The sequence below is a fragment of the Thamnophis elegans genome, unplaced genomic scaffold (assembly GCF_009769535.1).
Source record: "Thamnophis elegans isolate rThaEle1 unplaced genomic scaffold, rThaEle1.pri scaffold_170_arrow_ctg1, whole genome shotgun sequence".
Classification (NCBI taxonomy): domain Eukaryota; kingdom Metazoa; phylum Chordata; class Lepidosauria; order Squamata; family Colubridae; genus Thamnophis; species Thamnophis elegans.
Genome location: NW_022473640.1, coordinates 48,459 through 66,180, shown reverse-complemented (window position 1 = coordinate 66,180; position 17,722 = coordinate 48,459). Strand labels below are relative to the sequence as shown.

General features: G+C 46.8%; 1 protein-coding gene across 1 annotated transcript in view; it reads left to right on the top strand.

Annotated features, from left to right (window-relative positions):
* Window positions 1-1,973: 1,973 nt before the first annotated feature.
* Window positions 1,974-17,722, top strand: part of LOC116523325 (pappalysin-1-like) — a 53,773-nt gene continuing 38,024 nt past the window's right edge. Inside the window, exons 1-6 of the mRNA XM_032238430.1 lie at window positions 1,974-2,030; window positions 2,183-2,281; window positions 3,510-3,654; window positions 5,146-5,359; window positions 11,877-12,045; window positions 15,262-15,445. Coding sequence (XP_032094321.1) covers window positions 1,974-2,030; window positions 2,183-2,281; window positions 3,510-3,654; window positions 5,146-5,359; window positions 11,877-12,045; window positions 15,262-15,445 — 868 coding nt within the window. The remainder of the gene's footprint in view (window positions 2,031-2,182; window positions 2,282-3,509; window positions 3,655-5,145; window positions 5,360-11,876; window positions 12,046-15,261; window positions 15,446-17,722) is intronic.

Sequence of the window (17,722 nt, the reverse complement as noted above, 5' to 3'; positions counted from 1 at the left end):
AAGAGGAGAGAGGAGAGGAAAGAGCATAGAGAAAGAGAGAGAAAGAGAGACAGAGAGAGAGAGAAAGAGAGAGAGAGAGAGAGAGAGAGAGAGAGAGAGAGAATAAAATAACATAATATGGAAACCTCTCTATTTTAAACGAATGGAGCTTTCCTGGAGCTCACCCCTTGGTTTGTTTTGGGCTCCGATCAACTTTTTTCAGCCCAGGCTGGGGGGTCAGCTTTTAAAAGCAAGTTCTCACTCATCCATTCAGCGACAGGTGACGGGTGCCAAACTCCATTCCTCCCAGTTCTGTTCCCCTCGGTCTGTCTTGGGGGTGGGATGGGGGGGGGGTGTCAGAGGAAACGGAGAGGAGAGGCACACTGCAAGGGTTTGCGGGGGGGTGGGATGTGGAACCAGGGGTGCGCCATCGGTCTCGGTGAGCCCCCGTGGCTGTATAAATTGCAGATGTGGGCAAGGATGGGTCCCATAACTGGGAGAGGTATTGAAATCAAAACCAGTCCTCCCCTCCCTCCCTCCATCCTCCCCCCCCTCCCCAATCCCATTCCACCAAGACAGGCTGTTGAAAATGATACATGTCAAATTGCTGGAATGAATTTCAAACGCCAAAGATAATTTATGTAAAAAAAAAAAAATCTTGCCTTGCTGTAAAATGTAACACAATCCATTGGCAAGTCTCGGCAAAATTCTGTCCCGCTTTGGATTTTCTTTCTCCCCCCCCCTTCCCACCCCCCTTCCATTTATATATATATATATATTTAACAAAACTGAAAAACTTTTTCCAACCCATTAAACCTGATTTATGTTTTGCCCACGGATTCTTCCCCCCCCCCATTCTCTCTCTCTCTCTCTCTCTCTCTCTCTCTCTTTTGGAGGGGATTTAAATGAGAGAAATCATGACTTCACTTTTGGCCAAGTTTAGCTGCTCCGTGCTCCGAATACTTGAATTTATTTTTTGGTTAAAAAAAAAAAAGAATATATCTGTGTGGATGTAAGGAAATCATTCTGACTTGAAGTTCTGCGGGATTCCTTTTCCATGTTTGCCACCATGGGAGTTCACAGCGTCTCCTCCAAAAAAGCTTTCTCTCCTTCGCAGCCGGTTGAAGGGCTACGGAATGATAGAAATAGCACTTAGACTTATCTACCGCTTCATGTTGCTTTTACAGCCCTCGCTTAAGTGGTTTACAGAGTCACAATATTGCCCCCAATAATTTGGGTCCTCGTTTGACCCACCTTGGAAGGATGGAAGGCTGAGTCAACCTTGAGCCGGTCAGGATCGAACACCTGGCAGTAGGCAGAGTTTGCCTGCAGTACTGCATTCTAGCCACTGTGCTGCCACAGCTCAGAATAGGGTAGAGTAGGGTATGGTGGAGTGGAGTGGGGTGGAATGGGATGGGATGGAATGGAATAGGATAGGAATAGGAATAGGAATAGGAATAGGAATAGGAATAGGAATAGGAATAGAGTGGAGTGGAGTGGAGTGGCATGGAATGGAATAGAATAGAATAGAATAACAAAAGCACTTAGACTTATATACCGCTTCACAGTGCTTTTACAGCCCTCTCTAAGCAGTTTACAGTGTCAGCCTCTTGCCCCCAACAATCTGGGTCCTCATTTTACTGACTTCAGAAAGGTAGAAGGCTGAGTCAATCTTGAGCCAGTTGAGATCAAACTCCTGGCAGTGAGCAGAGTTTAGCCTGCTATACTGCATTCTAACCACTGTGCCACCACAGAAGGAAGGAAGGAAGGAAGGAAGGAAGTCAACCTTGAGTCAGTAAGGATCGAACTCCTGGCAGTGAGCAGAGTTTAGCCTGCTATACTACATTCTAACCATTGCACCACCACAGAAGGGAGGGAGGGAGGGAGGGAGGGAGGGAGGGAGAAAAGAAGTCAACCTTGAGCCAGTCTGGATCGAACTCCTTGCAGTGAGCAGAGTTTAGCCTGCATTACTGCATTCTAACCACTGACCCACCATGGCTCTTCAACTGTATCTGAATGAAAGGATTAATACAGCATTGAATTCTCATGCGGCAAGTTGTCCTACAGCAAGTTGCCCACAACAAGTTTGTTCTAGACTCCGTACAAGCCTATCGGTCAACACATAAGTTGCATCCACTGGTTGCACGGATTTTATGTACACTCCCCCCCCTCCAACTGGACGTAATGTTCTTCTTTTTATCAGATGTGCCGGACCAAGGAGTATGACTTCAATGATGCTATGGCCCAATACGCATGGTACCCCTGCACTGCCAACCATACTCACACCGTTTTCTGGCTGAAGGTAAATATGCAATGCAATTTATATTTATAATTTATAAATATGATAAATGTATTTTTATAAATGTTTATGTATAATTTATAAATATGCAATGCAGTGGCTTCGTGGCTAAGATGCTGAGCTTGTCAATCAGAAAGGTCGGCAGTTCGGTGGTTCGAATCCCCAGTGCCGCGTAACGGAGTGAGCACCTGTGACTTGCCCCAGCTTCTGCCAACCTAGCAGTTCGAAAGCACATTAAAAAATGCAAGTAGAAAAATAGGAACCACCTTTGGTGTGAAGGGAACAGCGTCCCGTACGCCTTTGGCGCTGAGTCATGCCGGCCACATGACCACGGAGACGTCTTCGGACAGCGCTGGCTCTTTGGCTTTGAAACAGAGATATATCATAAAGAAATGTAATATATCAGATTCTGGTTAAAGATTGTGAGGGACCTCTGGATAGTTCTCAGCAGGCCTCATGGGTGGGTGTTAGATGAAGGTTGCTAAGAATCTTAGTTTTGGAGGTTCACCAAGAGTGGTAACTTCTCCTTACTAGTTAAAGGTCTTCCCCCTCTTATCCATTGCCCTCAAGGGATTGAAATTCAAGCCTTCAACAGACAACCTGTGCTGAAGCTTCCAACTTTATTTATTTATTTTATTTTATTTAGTTAGTTTGTCAAACAGGCGCGAGATAACAGGTATAAGTATAAACATGGGCATGAACAAAGGAAATGAGTACAGATAAATGGGGACAGTAGGACAGGGACGGAAGGCACGCTGGTGCGCTTATGCACGCTCCCTTTACGGACCTCTGAGGAATGGGGTGAGGTCCACAGTGGACAATTTAAAGTTGAAGTTTTGGGGGTTTGAGGAAATAACAACGGAGTCAGGTAGAGCATTCCAGGCGTTGACCACTCTGTGGCTGAAGTCGTATTTTCTGCAATCGAGTTTGGAGCGGTTTATCTTGAGTTCCTATCGATTGTTTGCCCAAATATTATTGAGGTTGAAGCTGACGTAGTCATTGACATGTAGGACGTTGTAGCAGACAATTTTGTGTACTACGCTTAGGTCAGACCGAAGGTGGCGTAGCTCCAGGTAGTCTTGGACCATTAATGGCTGTGCATAGTAGTTTTATTTTAATAAATTAAAATAACACATTAAATTGATACATTTAATTTTAACGTTATGTTTAATAACATGAATGGTTGTGTTATGTTTAAGTGAGAACTGATCCCCTCTTTCTCTCTCCATAGGCTTTCTATACCCAACCCATGGTAGCCACTGCTGTGATTATCCACTTAGTAACAGATGGGACATGGCTGGAGATGGACCTTGACCAGAAACAAGAGTCCATTTTCGTGCAGCTGGTGGACACTAAAAACCAAAGTCACGATCTCGGTGAGAAGGCTAGCTCAGTTATAACACAACATGAAATAAAATGTTGGTGTTTTGTTTTTTTTAAACTTCCCCTTGGAATAGGCCAGAGAACAGGAAGATTTAAAAGAAAAAATTAGACACGCAAAAATCAGCAGCAGGTTAATTTCATGGAGTTTCACCAGCTCATTTGGGTGGGAAAACAATTTTCATTGATTCTTTCTATGTTTCTACGTGTTTATTGTTGATTTTAATTCAGGGGCCGATAAGCACAAAGCTGAGCTGACAACCCTGGATTCCCACTGGGTGGCATTTAATACGATGCCAAGTATGTGGCTCGGATCTCTTGCAATGTTAGAATCCTATTCAGTAAAGATCCAATGGATTTCTAAGGATAACAGAATAACAGAGTTGGAAGGGACCTTGGAGTAGATGTGATAGATAGGATAGATAGATAGATAGATAGATAGATAGATAGATAGATAGATAGATAGATAGATAGATAGATAGATAGATGATAGATAGACAGACAGACAGACAGAGAAGAGATAGAGATGATATAGATAGATGATAGATAGATAGACAGACAGACAGAGAAGAGATAGAGATGATATAGATAGATGATAGATAGATATGGATGGATGATGGATGGATGATGGATGGATGTTAGATGATAGATATGAGAGAGAGTGATGGATGGATGGATGGAAGGAGGGATGGATGGATGGATATAGATAGATATATGTTATATGATAGGTGGATACATGGGTGGATGGATGATTGGATGGATATAGATAGATGTTGTATGATGGATGGATGGATGGATGGATGGATGGATGGATGGATGGATAGATGATGATAGGCACAGACAGAAAGATGATATAGGTAGATAAATAGATGGTAGATAGATAATAGATACAAATAGACATATAGACAGATAGTAGATAGATATAGTAGATAGATAGATAGATAGATAGATAGATAGATAGATAGATAGATAGATGGATGGATGGATGGATGGATGGATGGATGGATGGATGGATGGATGGATGGATGGATGGATAGATGGATATATAGATATAGATATATATAGATATAGATATAGATATAATAGATGTATAGATATATAGGTATAGATAGATATAGATATAGATATAGATATAGATATAGATATAGATATAGATATAGATGATAGATATAGATGATAGATAGATAGATAGATAGATAGATAGATAGATAGAGATAGATAGATAGATACAAGAGAGAGAGAGGGAGAGAGAGAGATAATTGTTAGTTTGATTGATGTTTGATGATTGAGATGATTGATAGTTGACAGATAGTCCAGCCCCCTCCTCAAGCATTGTTGTACTCCTCCTTTCCACTTACCTTCTTCTGCCCAATTAAAAGACCCTCCTCAATCTTTTTTCTCTTTCCCACCAACCCTGACCCTTCTCTCTTTTTCTTTTATCTAACCCTTCTCCCTCTCATCACCACCCCCAACCTACCCCCCCCCAGGGGAGCACGGTTTGAGCTGCCGCAAAAACCCTTTGATTATCCCAGTTGTCCATGACCTCAGCCAGCGTTTCTACCGGACTCGGGCCATCCTCGTCACCTTCAGATCTCAGTATGTGGCCATCTCCGGGGTGGCCTTGCGCTCCTTCCAGAATTTCGACCCCATCGCTGTCAGCAGCTGCCGGAGCGGGCAGACCTACAGCCCCGCGGAGCAGAGGTAAGATCCTCCTTTGGGTTCTCATTAGTCGCCAGCTTCAGACGACGATGAAGAGGGTCATCGGGAAGAAGAAAGGGGAAAGGGATGGTTGACCTTTGGCCTTGTTGGCAGGAGCCATGTGGCCCTCCCTGAATACAAACAGGCCGGGCCATTTAACCCCACAAGGGAGGAGGTCCATAGATTATTTCCACCTCTGCTGACCTCTCTAGGTGACCTCCGTCTTCTGTGTCGGCACAGTTCCAAGGTTGGACTTAAATGAGCAGCTCGAGAAGGGAGACCTTCCCCCGCTCCGGGAAAGAAGGAGAGGAGATCTTTGCCGTTTGGGTTTTGATTCTTCTCACAGGGGACACACACACACACACTTGTACACTCATTCACACACACAAATGCTTTCTTTGCTTTTCAGTGGATCTTTACTGTCAGCCTTGAGTGGGAAATGTGGCTTTGGTTGAAAGCGCGCCGGAACAAATCAGACCGGGTTTTTTAAATTCTGCATTGGCTGCAAAAACCAGCTGGGTGGGCCGTGGATTAGGAAGGTGCTGAAATCTTTCTTCCCTTGTCCCCATAAAACTTCTTTGGCTTCCTTTATGTGTGATGTTTAGAATTTCCTTCCTCCAACCCTTCAAGTCCTTCCTTCCTTCCTTCCTTCCTTCCTTTCTTCTTTCAGTCCTTTCCTCCCTCTTCTTCCTTCCTTCATCCCTCTCTCCCTCCTTCCTTTGTCCCTCACTTTTTTCTTTCCTTCCTCCCTCCCTCTTTCCTCCCTCCCTCCAAGTTCCTTCCACCTTCCCTCCCTTTCCTTCATCCCTCCCTCCCTCCTTCTTCCTTCCTTCCTTCCTTCCTTTGTCCCTTCCTCCCTTTACTTCTTTCTTCCCTCCCTCCCTCTCTCTCCGTCTATTTGCCTGTCCATATCAAAACCTTCCCGGTTGAGTTTTTCAGCAACACTTTAGCTCCCAGTTATTCCAGGAAGTCTTTTTTTCTACCCTTGCCAGCTTCCTGCTGTGGGGTTGGCCCCCAAAAGCCCCAAACTGGACCTTGGGTTTGAAACCAGATCTGGCCAGTGGGAGGTCTCTGAATTTACTCACCTCCTTCCAGGCGATTCGATTCATTGCTTCAGCCCTAACTTCTGTGTGCTAAAACTGGTTTTCCTTTTCTCCCGTTGGAGGTTCTTCTTTGCAGCAAAAGGACAGAAATGTTGCAGGACGGGATCTCGTGCAAATCTTTAGGTTTACTTTCACCACCCATTATGCCCTTCTTCACTGTTCTGACCAAGGCTTCCCTAGCAGCACGAAGCCGGGTCCTCATCCCGATAAACCCTTTTTATTGAATTGACTGTAAATTCCTCTCCAGCAAAGTCTTTCCTCTCCCACCATCTTTCAAGATACCCTATATTGCCAAAAATATTCGCTCACCTATCCACATAATCAGAATCAGTGGTGAGCAATTGGCAATATAGTGTAGTTCACAATTGCCGACCTTGATCAGGCTTGGAAAGTGGCCAGGCCGATATCTTTCAGATGCTGCCATACTTGGCAAGAATGCAGGAACGAACTGATAGCCTCCTGCAAACTCCACTCCCCTTTCGCTCCTCTTTTATTCCCTCTGGGAGGGGCCATTCATCGTCCACCTGTGGCCTTACTGTGAAGTCGACTCCTGTTCTTTAGCTGCTCCCTTCATCTGGACACTCTGCGCCTGCACACACTGGGAACAGGCTCCAGCTGTTCTTCTGCCTCACTGATGTCTCTGAAGGCAGCTGATAACTGGCATAGGGCTCTAGCCCCATCTCTGCCTCTGACACAGAGCCCTCATCAGAGCCTTCCCCAGACTCCAGGACTGGCCCATGTTCCTCCCCAATCCTCCTCACTGTCCAATTTGGCTGCCAGTTCTGCTGGCTGCTGGCGGGCCACAACAGTATCCAAAAATCCAAAAATCTGGATGTTCTGACCGAGGCTTCCCAAGAGACTGAAGCAAACTCCATCCCGACAAAAAACCCTTTTCTTTTTTGACTGTGAATTCTGCTCATTCACCTCCAGCAAAGTCTTTCGAGGGAGGATTCGCAGTCACAGACCTTCTCTGGCTTGGAGAGCTGCCAGACCGATATCTGCAAAACCTGGCAAGGAGCCTCGGAGAGTCACAAACCAATGAAGTGAACTAATTGTCTCCTGCAAACTCCACTCCCCTTTGGCTCCTCTTTTATTTCCTCTGGGAGGGGCCATTCACTGTCCACCTGTGACCTTACTCCCAAGTTGACCCCTGTTCTTTAGCTGTTCCCTTCATCTGGCAATTCTGCACATGCACACACTGGGAACAGGCTCCAGCTGTTCTTCTGCCTCACTGATGTCTGACTCTGAAGGCAGCCGATAACTGTCAGATGGCTCTGGCCCCCTCTCGGCCTCCGACGCAGAGCCCTCCTCAGAGACTTCCCCAGACTCAGAACCTTCCTCACTGGCCGCTGGTGGGCCACAACACTCACTGATATCCGTGTTCCTTTCAAGAGAGGTCGACTCTAAGTGGTTCTGACTCCTCATTGGAAGAAGCTGGGTGGTCCCTTCCCAACCGGAATGTGGGGTTGTCGAAATTTATTTGCCGTGGCTTTCCAGGTGCGTTCCAAAGCTTCTTCCTGAGCTTTGGTGAGCTAGCGATGAAGCCTTCTTCTTCCATATGAAAAAAATGAACATTTGAAGACCTGCTGGGAAGCAATTATGCTTTAAAAAAAATTGCAGAGGAAACAGTCTCTCTCTGTCTGGATACTGTTGGAGAGCTCCAGCAGCCTTTCTCCATGGTCGCGATTGAGAGATTTGGAAAACAGGACTTTTTACCTTGATGTGGTAGGGCCCCCTTTCTCCTGCAAATCAGCTCAGATTTGTTTTTGAACCGAAAAAAGAGGAAATATTATCACCTCGCTGGTGTCTCAAGCTCGGAGTGGGTTATAAATCTATGGTAATATTCAAATTCCAGCATCAAACGCTTGTGGTCTTCGCCAAGGCAGGTTGATCGGTTTCCCAGTAGGACTTACCCTGGCAGGAAGCTTAAATGATTTGCCTGCTGCATCCTAAACCTTCCAGCTCTTCTGCTTTTCTTTGGCCTGGTTCAGATTCTCCTTCTCCTTCTCCTTCTCCTTCTCCTTCTTCTTCTTCTATTTCCTTTTCCCCCTCTCTCCTTCTCCTCTTTCTTCTTCCCCTCCTCCTCTTCTTCTTCTCCTCCTCCTCTCCTTCTCTTCTACTTCTTCTTCCAATTCTTCTTCTTCTTCTCCTCCTCTTCTTCCTCTTCCCCCTTTCCACTCCTCCTCTTTCTTCTTCTCTTCTTCCTCTCCTCCTCCTCCTCTTCTTCTTCTTCTTCTCCTTCCCCTCCTCTTCTTCTTTTTCATCATCTTCTTCTTCTCCACCCCCTCCTCCTCTTCTTCTTCCTTTCCCCCTTCCTCCTTCTCCTCTTTCTTCTTCCCCTCCTCCTCCTCTTCTCCTCTTCCTCCTCCTCTCCTCCTCTCCTTCTCTTCTACTTCTTCTTCTTCCAATTCTTCTCCTCCACCACCTCTTCTTCCTCTTCCCCCTTCCTCCTTCTCCTCTTTCTTCTTCCCCTCCTCCTCTTCTTCTCCTCCTCCTCTCCTTCTCTTCTACTTCTTCTTCTTCCAATTGTTCTTCTCCTCCTCCTCTTCTTCTTCCTCTTCCCCCTTCCCCCTCTTCCTCTTTCTTCTTCTCTTCCTCCTCTCCTTCTCCTCCTTGTCTCCTCCTCCTCTTCCTCCTCTTCTACTTCTCCTCCTCCTCCTCCTCCTCCTTTTGGAAATGATTCTGGTTAGCATTTTTCATAGCCCCGTGAACCCCTTCCTAAGCCTTTGAAGGTATTTTGAAGTCAGGTTCAGATGGTCTCCTGGAAAAGGTTTTAGGAACCTGGATCTCATCGCGTTCCACGCTCTTCCTGGGCTTTTGAAGGCAGTTTGAGGTCAGATCAGGTGAGACCCCAAACAACTAGGGTTGAAATTTAACCTGGATTATTCCCATACGTTTAACGGCGTATACCAAGCGTCTATCAACTTCTACCAAGAGAATTGACATGGGCCAAGAATTAGAAGATCCCGAGTTCCCGGTTTCAATTTTGTACTGTTTTCCCCACCCCAGATAGCATGTGTTCTCCTTTCCTTTGAAGTGCCGAGTGTGCATTGCACACTTGATAGTAGTACATTTGCTTTCCTCAGATCCTCTGAACCGTATTTTATTATCCATACATTTGTTGAAGCAGCCAAGAGCCAGCTTCTGCAGGGTGGGCTGTGTGTTTTCTCTCACACCCTTCAATTTACAGCTGTGCAGCACAGATGGTAGTACACACAAACACATTCACATACACACACACACAAACACAGAGAAAGAGACACAGAGAGACAGAGACAGAGACAGAGAAACACACAGAGAGAGACAGAGAGAGACACAGAGAGACAGAGAAACACACAGAGAGAGACACAGAAAGAGAAACACACTCACACACAGAGAGACACACAGAGAGAGAGACGGAGAGATAGAGAGGCAGAGAGACACACACAGAGAAATATACGGAGAGAGAGAGACAGAGAGACAGAGAGAGACAGAGAAACACACAGAGAGAGACACAGAAAGAGAAGCACACTCACACACAGAGAGACACACACAGAGAGAGACGGAGAGATAGAGAGGCAGAGAGAGACACACAGAGAAATATACAGAGAGAGAGACAGAGAGAGACAGAGAGAGACAGAAACACACAGAGAGAGACAGAGAGAAAGACGGAGAGACAGAGAGGCAGAGAGAGACACACAGAGAAAGATACAGAGAGAGAGAGACAGAGACAGAGAAACACACACACAGAGACAGAGAAACACAGAGAGAGGGACACACACAGAGAGAGAGACAGAGAGAGCGATAGAGAGACAGAGACACAGAGAGGGAGAGAGAGAGACAGACAGAGATACAGAGAAAGAGATACAGAGAAAGAGATACAGAGAAAGAGACACAGAGAAAGAGACACAGAGAGACAGAGACACACAGAGAGAGACAAAGACACACACAGAGAAACACACACACAGAGGACATAGAGAGAGAGACAGAGAGGGAGACAGAGACACAACGAGAGAGATACAGAGACAGAGACAGAGAGACAGAGACACACATACAGAGAGACAAAAAAACTCACACAGAGACATAGAGACAGAGAGAGACAGACCGAGAGACAAAGAGAGAAAGAGACACAGAGAAAGAGAGACACAGAGAGAGAGACAGAGAGAGAGAGAGAAACAGAGAAACACAGAAAGAGAAACACAGAAAGCTACAGAGAGAGACAGACAGACAGACAGACAGACACACACACACACACACACACACACACACACACAGAATATACTTTATGAGAAGATATTTCATTTCTGACCTTGACCATGTGCCACCTGACACAGGGAATCCCCAGCACATTAAAAATGCCTCTCGGCATCTTTAATTCATTTTTTCCCCTCCAATCCCTGAATGCTTTTTCCCTTGATGTGGTTTTTAAAACCCAGATGCACCTTGGCATAAGTGCTGTGGAATTCTTCTTCCTCTCCTTCCTACAGTATTTCCCATCCAGAAATTGGGGCCATCTCAATGGCCGTTCCTTGAATCAATTAGACAGAACATCCCCTGCAATTTGACGTGGTTCTTTCATCATTAGACAACAAGAGGCTAGTCCTAAGGATCAAGCAAAGCAGAAATTGGCTGAACACACATTGTCTTGGGAGGGAGGAGGTGATGAAGGAAGGAAGCTCATAGGGAGGAAGTGAGGGGGAAGGAAGGAGAGGGAGGGAAGGGGAAGGGAAGGAACGAAGGAAAGAGGGAGAGAGAGAGGAGAAAGGAAGGGAAGGAGAGGAAAGGAAAAAGAAGAAAGGGAAGAGGGAAGGAAGGAAGAGGGAGGGAAGAGAAAGGAAGGGGAGGGAAGGGAAGGAAAAGAGAGGGAAGGAAGGAAAGAGGGAAGGCAAGAGAGGGGGAAGAAAGGAAGGGAAGGGAAAGGAAAGGGAAGAGAAGGAAGGAAGGAAAGAGGAAAGGAAGGAAGTGAGGAAAGGAAGGAAGGAAGGAAGGAAGGAAGGAAGGAGAAGGAGGGAGGTTGAGAGGAGAAAGGAAGGGGAAGGAAAGGGAAGAGAAGGAAGGAAGGAAAGAGGGTAGGAAGGAAGGAAAGAGGGTAGGAAGGAAAGGAAGGAAGGAAATTTTGACTCATCCTAAACATGAAGTATGAATAAAAACGTTTCTTTCAGAACACAGGGGAAAAAATTCTGAAGAAAAAATCACATTTAGGTGAAACCACAGAGCTCTTTAATAATTGTATCTTTTTAGTCTTAATTTTTAATATATATATTTTTTTACTTTGCCTGTAAGCCGCCCAGAGTCCCAAGGGAGTGGGCGGCATACAAATCTTATTAAACTAAACTAAACTAAAACTCTTTAGGATCTTACCACCCTACCAGCTCCATCCTACCTTGGAAGTCTGATTATTATCCTACCCTAAACTTTTTCTTTCCCCTCTTGAACAGCTGTGTCTCTCATTCTTGCAAGACCAAGGACTGCCAAGAGTTGGACATTGAGAATGCCATGCTGACTTTCACCGATGGAGGGCACTACAACGGGGCCAAGTGCAACGTTACCTGCCGAACAGGTTATGTCCTCCGGGCTCACAGAACCAACGATCTGCCCCAGAGTCAGGTGGGTAGAACTGGTCTATATATACATATATACCATTGCTGTGTGATTTATTCATTTTGCAAATGGATACAGCTGTTCATCTCACTTAGCAGTGGCTCAGTGGCTAAGACACTCAGCTTGTCGATCAGAAAGGTCAGCAGTTCGGCGGTTCGAATCCCTAATACCGCATAATGGAGTGAGCTCCCGTGACTTGTCCCAGCTTCTGCCAACCTAGCAGTTCGAAAGCAGGTTAAAAATGCAAGTAGAAAAAGAGGAACCGCCTTTAGTGGGAAGGGAACAGCCTTCTGTGCGCCTTTGGCTTTGAGTCATGCTGGCCACATGACCACGGAGACGTCTTCATCCAGCGCTGGCTCTTCGGCTTTGAAACGGAGATGAGCACCGCCCCCTAGAGTCGGGAACGACTAGCACAGATGTGCGAGGGGAACCTTTACCATTACCCATCTCACCCCAAGGTGACTCTGATGGGAGATGCGATGCTAGAAATCGAGGTCTTTCTTAGCTATGGGGTTGCAGGGAGGCAGCGGTGATAACACAAAACATAGAATAACAGGGTTGGAAGGGACCTTGGAGGTCTTCTAGTCCAACCCACTGCTCAAGCAGGAGACCCTACACTATATCAGATAAGTGACTGTCCAGTCTCTTCTTAAAAACCTCCAGCGATGACGCACCCACAATATGTGAAGGCAAGCCATTCCACTGTTTGTCCTCACTGTTAAGAAGTTTCTCCTTAATTCCAAGTTGCTTCTCTCCTTGATTAGATTCCATCCATCGCTTCTAGTCCTGCCTTCAGGTGCTTTGGAAAATACTTCGACCCCCCCTTCTTTGTGGCAGCCCCTCAAATAGCAATAGCACTTAGACTTATATACCGCTTTACAATGCTTTACAGCCCTCTCTAAGCGGTTTACAGAGTCAGCCTCTTGCCCCCAACAGTCTGTGTCCTCATTTGACCCACCTTGGAAGGACGGGAGGCTGAGTCAACCTTGAGCCTGGTGAGATTCGAACTGCCAAATTGTAGTCAGCCGGCAGTCGGCAGAAGTAGCCTGCAGTACCGCACTCTGACCACTGCGCCAATATTCCCAATATTCCCAATATTGGGAAACTGCTCTCCTGTCCCCCACTGGTCCTTCTTTTCTCTAAACTAGGAAGACCCAGTGCCTGCAACCGTTCTTCCTATCCCTGACTTTAAGCCAAGGAAATACCGAGGGACTTAAGCCGAGCTGTCCCTCCCCTTTTGCTTTGAGCACGGCGAATAAATACACCGTAAAAACTCCCGGGCGGGAGAGGAGAACTAAACTTAGAAGGAGAAGCAGGGGGGGGGATCTCACTCCCCCGAAAAGAGACTGTTTGTTAGGATGTCTTTGGGGAAAGCCTCTGTCAGATGCCTTTGACCCTGCTATCACCATCTAAATTAGGGTTATGGCAGCTAGCAGAGACCACATCTGTGTCAGGGAGAGAGTGAGCAGAAGCATGGCGTCTTCCCGCAAGAAACGGGGAGAGACATGTTGAGTTTTCTCAATTTAGAAGAGCAAATTCCACCATCTGGGCCTCTGTTGCATGAGGTTTCTTTCTACCCTAACACGGCCCCAGCACTGACTGGCTCCTTTCTCTTCCAGAGGAGAAAGTTGGCTGTCTCTTCTCCTTCTCCAACCTGCCCTCCCCTCCCCTACACACGCACACACACACAGAGACACACAGAGAGAGAGAGAGAGAGAGAGAGAGAGACCCCACCCAAGCCCGAATGGCTTGCTTGTTTCTCTCTCTTGTGGTGCTCTTTAAAGCTGAAAAGAATCCAGAGTTTTTCAGGAAAAAGGAGAAAGAAGAATCGGATAGTTTCCCCCAATTATTTTGTCTGTGTGTTATGTGCGCACAAGTTGCAAAGATATTTGTGTGCAGGCGCAAATCTTAATTTGGCAACCGACTCTGTGCTATCAGCGTACCCGTGGAGTACACTGGAGGTTTTCCATTGCTGATGGTTTGCAAAAGGCTCCATCTTTTCCTGAAATCGGGATAATGAGAGAGATTTGCACTGCGGTGGGGGAAGAGAGAGAAAGGGAGAGAAAGAAGGAAGGGAGAGGGGGGGAGAGAGGGGGAAGGAAGAGAGAGAAAAGGAAGGAGTGGGAGAAAGGAATGAAGATAGAGAGAGAAGGAAAAGGAGAATGAGAGGGAAGGGAGAGAGGGAAGGAAAGGGAGAAAGAGAGGGAGGAGGAAGAAGGGAGGAGTGAAAAGGGCATGGGGAGAGAGGGGGAAGGAAGAGAGAGAGAAAGGGAAGGAAGAGTAAGAGAGAGAAGGAAGGGGGGAGGAAGGAGAGAGAGAAAGGAAAGGAAGTAAGAGAGAGAGAAGGAAAAGGAGAATGAGAGGGAAGGGAGAGAGGGAAGGAAAGGGAGAAAGAGGGGGAATGGAGAGAGAGAGAGAAAGGAGGAAGGGAGAGGGAAGGGAGAGAGAGAATAGAAATAAGGGAGAGAGAGGAGAGGAAGAGAGAGGGGGAAGGAAGGAAGAGAGAAGGAAGAAAGAGGGAAGGGAGAGGGAAGAAAGGAGAAGGAAGAAAGGAGGAATGAAAAAGGCAGGAAGAGAGAGGGGGTAAGGAAGAGAGAGGGGGAAGGGATAGAGAGAGAAGTAAGGGAGAGGGGGAAAGAAGAGAGAGAAAAGGAAGGAGGGAGAGAAAGGAAAGGAAGGAAGAGAGAGAAAAAGAAAAGAAAGGGAGAAAGGGAAAGGGGGAGAGAGAGAAGGAAGGGAGAGAGGAGGGAGACAACCAAAGTTATTGACTGACAATTGTCATAAATATGAGCCTGTTGATGCTGCAACCGTTGTAAGTGTAGAAAAAAATGGTCATAAGTCACTTTTTCAGTCCCACTGTAATGTCCAGAGTCCCTCAAGAACTGCCAAGGCTGTATTAAGCGCTCCCAACCTGGAGTGCCCCATGGGAACCCTTCCGGAGATGTTTGCCAACCTCCAACTCCAGATGTGATGGGGGCATCACTGCCAGGCCAGGGTTACCATGGAGCTGTAGATGGTCTACAGATGCATCTACAGTGCATTCTTTGGAAGCCCTCCTCGGGGTCTACTAAGAGCTCCCCCCATTTGTTGTGAAAGAGGAATTTGGAGATGGCTCCGTTGGGCCAGGGAGAAGATCAAGAGCTATTCCAGGATGCCAGTCCCTGGTGGGAGATGGGACAAGGGAAGTCCTGACTTCATGAACCCCCTTTCCCCTTCTTTCAGTGGGAAGCCAGCACCACCATGACCTGCCTGGATGGGGAATGGAACAAGCGAGTCTCCTGTGAGCCCATTGACTGCAAGATCCCAGACCAACATCATGTCTACCCGGCGACTTTCAACTGCAGCGAAGGGACCACCTTTGGCAAGAAATGCTCCTTCACCTGCAAGCCCCCTGCTCAACTGAAAGGTAGGTTCTCAAGGAGGGGGAGTTGGGTCGACTGGAACGTGTGTGGTGCTTTTGAGGTGCCTGGAGAATAACAGAATCGGAAGGGACCTTGGAGGTCTTCCAGTCCAACCCCCCACTGAAGTAGGAGACCCTACGCCCTTGTAGACAAAGGGCTGTCCAGTCTGCACCAGAAGACAAGAGAGGAAATGCTTCCTTCTCCTTCAAGACAGGAAACCTTATAGTATCCTAGTTGAAGGAGAAGGAGAAGGAGCTTGCCTGATAACGTTTGAATTGATCCTAAACCATCATCACTGTCCTCCTCCTCCTCCTCCTCCTCCTCCTCCTCCTCCTCCTCCTCCTCCTCCAAGGCAGGAAACCTTATAGTATCCTAGTTGAAGGAGAAGGAGAAGGAGCTTGCCTGATAACGTTTGAATTGATCCTAAACCATCATCACTGTCCTCCTCCTCCTCCTCCTCCTCCTCCTCCTCCAAGGCAGGAAACCTTATAGTATCCTAGTTGAAGGAGAAGGAAAAGGAGAAGGAAAAGGAGAAGAAGGAGATTGCCTGATAAAGTTTGAATTGATCCTAAACCATCGTCACTGTCCCTCTCTTCCTCCTCCTCCTCCTCCTCCTCCTCTTTTTTCTCCTTTCTTCTTCTCCTTCTTCTCCTTTTCTTTTCTCCTCCTCCTCCTTTCTCCTTCTCCTCCTCCTCCTCCTTTCTCCTTCTCCTTCTCTTCCTCCTCCTTTCTCCTCCTCCTTTTTCTCCTTTCTCCTTTCTTCTTCTCCTCCTTCTCCTTTCTCCTCCTCCTCCTCCTTCCCACTTCCCCTTCTCCTTCAAGATGGGAGACCTGATACTATCCTGATTGAAGGAGAAGGCAATTCTGAGTGCTGAATCAGTGGGGTGTGACTAATACTGTTCCGTCCGTGAGCTGCATGTTGGGGCCCGAGCCGGGGATGACTCACTCCACATCCAATCCCCAATGTCAGACCAGCCACTGTTTCTTAATGTCACAGTTCATCACCCTGCCGAAACAAGCATGAGCTCATCCATACTGGACTGTGGTGGACCTACTCGGTGAGTCAGACTGGAGAAAGCAGAGAAGCTGGCACAGGGAAGGAGCGTTGAGAAGAGTCCAAGAATACCTCAACAGCTCAGAAGCAGACAGAAACATCTCAACGTTGTTTCCCTTCTGCCTGAAACTCCCGTTCTGGATTCAGAAGGGTTTCTTGAGCATTCTCTCTTAAAAATCATGGATCATGGAGGGTCCTCCTTGCCGATCTTCTGCGAGAGAGACCCCGAGACATGAATTTGCAATGCAATCTGTTGTAGGTTTACTCAAAGGTTATGTCCCCAGTTGTTTTGGCTAACCTTGGCTCCAGGAAGCCCACGTGAAAAAGATGGAGAACAAGGGAGCCACAGCTATAGTGCTACCATATCAAATGTAGGGAGAGAAACCAAGAATTACTTCCTAGGTTGAATCAATCAATCAGAATAGAGCTGGAAGATACCTTGTAGGTCATCTAGTCCAACCCCCTGCCCAAGCAGGAGACCTTATATCATTTCTGACAGATGGCAGCCTGGTCTCTTCTTGAAAGCCTCCAGGGATGAAGCTCCCACAACTTCCGAAGGGAACTTCTGTTCCATGGGTTGATTGCTCTCACCATCAGGAAATTCCTCCTTGGTCACTTTCCATCCATTATTATTTCTTGTCTGGCCTTCAGGTGCTTTGGAAAATAGCTTATGGGATGTTTCTGGGATGCTTTAAAAATTCTTTTGATGGGTTTAAAGCTTCCTTTATTGTTTTAAGCTAGAAGCATCTCTCTCTCTCTCTCTCTCTCTCTCTCTCTCTTTCACTCTCTCTGTGTGTGTGTGTCTTTCACTCTCTGTGTGTCTCTCTTTCTGTCTGTCTGTCTGTCTGTCTCTGTGTGTCTGTGTATCTTTCACTTTCTTCCCCTCTCTCTGTGTCTGTCTCTCCCTCTATCTCTGTCTCCCCCTCTCTGTTTCTCTCTCTCTGTGTGTTTGTGTGTCTTTTTTCCTTCTCTCTCCCTCTCTCTATCTCCCGCCCTCCCTATCTGTGTGTCTCTCTTTCTCTCTGTGTGTGTGTGTCTTTCTTTCACTTTCACCCCCTTCTCTTTCCTCCTCTCTCTCTCTCTTTATTTTTCTCTCTCTCTGTCTCCCTCCCTTTCTGTCTGTCTGTCTGTGTGTGTGTGTCTTTCTCTGTGTGTATCTCTCTCTTTCTCTCTGTCTGTGTCTCTGTCTGCCTCTGTGGGTCTGTGTATATTTCTTTCACTTTCTTGC